The sequence below is a fragment of the Priapulus caudatus genome, unplaced genomic scaffold (genome assembly GCF_000485595.1).
Source record: "Priapulus caudatus unplaced genomic scaffold, Priapulus_caudatus-5.0.1 Scaffold630, whole genome shotgun sequence".
NCBI classification, from domain to species: Eukaryota; Metazoa; Priapulida; class Priapulimorpha; order Priapulimorphida; family Priapulidae; genus Priapulus; species Priapulus caudatus.
Window position 1 is genome coordinate 100,886 of NW_014577691.1, and position 1,583 is coordinate 102,468.

Below are 1,583 nucleotides of genomic sequence, written 5' to 3' on the forward strand. Positions count from 1 at the left end.
AAAGTTCCGGCCGGAACCAGAACCAGCCAGAACTTGAAAAAAGTTCCGGCCGAAACTACCCTGCTAAGCTGGGAATATACTTGACAGTTTTAATTGCGCAAACTCACCCGGCCTAAACGCAATATTATTAGCAGGCACATCACTCAGGCGAGTAGGACAATGCTCATTGTTCTACATGTTCTCATTATGTCTCATGTACTCACTATGTCACATGTTCTCATGTTCTCATTATATACATGTTCTCATTGTCTACAATCAATGAGAACAATGTAGAATGTAAACATGTAGAATCTACATGTTCACATTCAACATTGTTCTCATTGTTCTCAATGCTACAAAGTTCTAATTACAGGATAGTTGTTAGGTGTATAAATCATCTGCTTACAGTGAATAATTCTGGCATCTTATTCGCGAGCGAATTGTGTGGCAAACCCTGCATGTTGCAGTATCCCTGGTTTTAGTCGTTTCTTTTCAACTAACAAACAGATGCCATTCCTGTGGCTCTAAAAGTATTATTTTTTTTAAGAAAATCTCGTGAATCACCTAACATCAGTTAGGTTCAGTTCAGTTAGTTAGCCGATGTTCAAGTGGCAAACGTTTTCTGGGCAGAATAGTGTGAAGTTGTTAACACTAACTATATTGTCAGCAAATTGACTCTATTGACGCTCAACTACATTCAGTGACTGGTCTTTAGATCTTGATGACGCTTGTAGCAGAAATGAAATTAGGAAAAAGTTCCCGGTTCCGGCCGACTGTTCCTGAAGGGTTCCGGCCGGAACCGGAACTTTGAAAAATTGGGGATCCGGCCGGATAGTTCCGGCCGGATAGTTCCGGCCGGATCCAAGTTCCGGTGCACCACTAATGCAGTCATTCTCGACGGTGTAGCCACATGTCCAGTGTCCGGTAGAAGCTGTGCGGCTATGGTAGTTAAACATTTTCTGACAGGGTCTACATGGCGTATGTTCACCGTTGATGCAACTGTACACACTGGCAGATATGGATCAAATTTCTAGCTGGCAATGTGAACCAAGAGAGGGAGCCACTCACCCTTACCCAATGCTTCAATAAATACACAGCCAACAAAGTATACCGAATTCGGTTTTAAAACTTGGTAGGAGTTTAAAACAGCGCAAGCGACACCGCTACTACGAGTTTGAGCATCGCCAAACATTTCTCTGAAATCGTAAAACCGGCGCACGACGCTTGTCCGTTTCCGCGCCGACGATCAGGGAATCGTCGATCAGACATCGTCCGTCCGTCCAACCGTCACGCCCGCACCTACCTTCACAGAAGAACATGTCCCAGACGCGCAGTACGGACGCCCAGGGTAGAGTGCGACTGTATATGCACATAAACCACTCTGTCATGACGAGAATCGGCTCTATCCTGTGCTTCTTCTGCAAACATCGACATACATGACTTGTTAACAACTATAGTATATAGCTAGTGTATAGCTAGTATATAGCAGCTAGTATACAGAATCGGCTCTATCCTGTGCTTCTTCTGCAAACATCGACATACATGACTTGTTAACAACTATAGTATATAGCTAGTGTATAGCTAGTATATAGCAGCTAGTATAC

At 43.7% G+C, this 1,583-nt stretch overlaps 1 protein-coding gene across 1 annotated transcript in view; it reads right to left on the reverse strand.

The window, feature by feature from the left end:
- LOC106812282 (TBC1 domain family member 10A-like) overlaps positions 1-1,392 on the reverse strand; it is a 10,068-nt gene extending 8,676 nt beyond the window's left edge. The window contains exon 1 of the mRNA XM_014816115.1: positions 1,283-1,392. Within this exon, the coding sequence (XP_014671601.1) occupies positions 1,283-1,367 (85 nt within the window). The 5' untranslated portion in view covers positions 1,368-1,392. The remainder of the gene's footprint in view (positions 1-1,282) is intronic.
- Between the last annotated feature and the right edge of the window lie 191 nt (positions 1,393-1,583).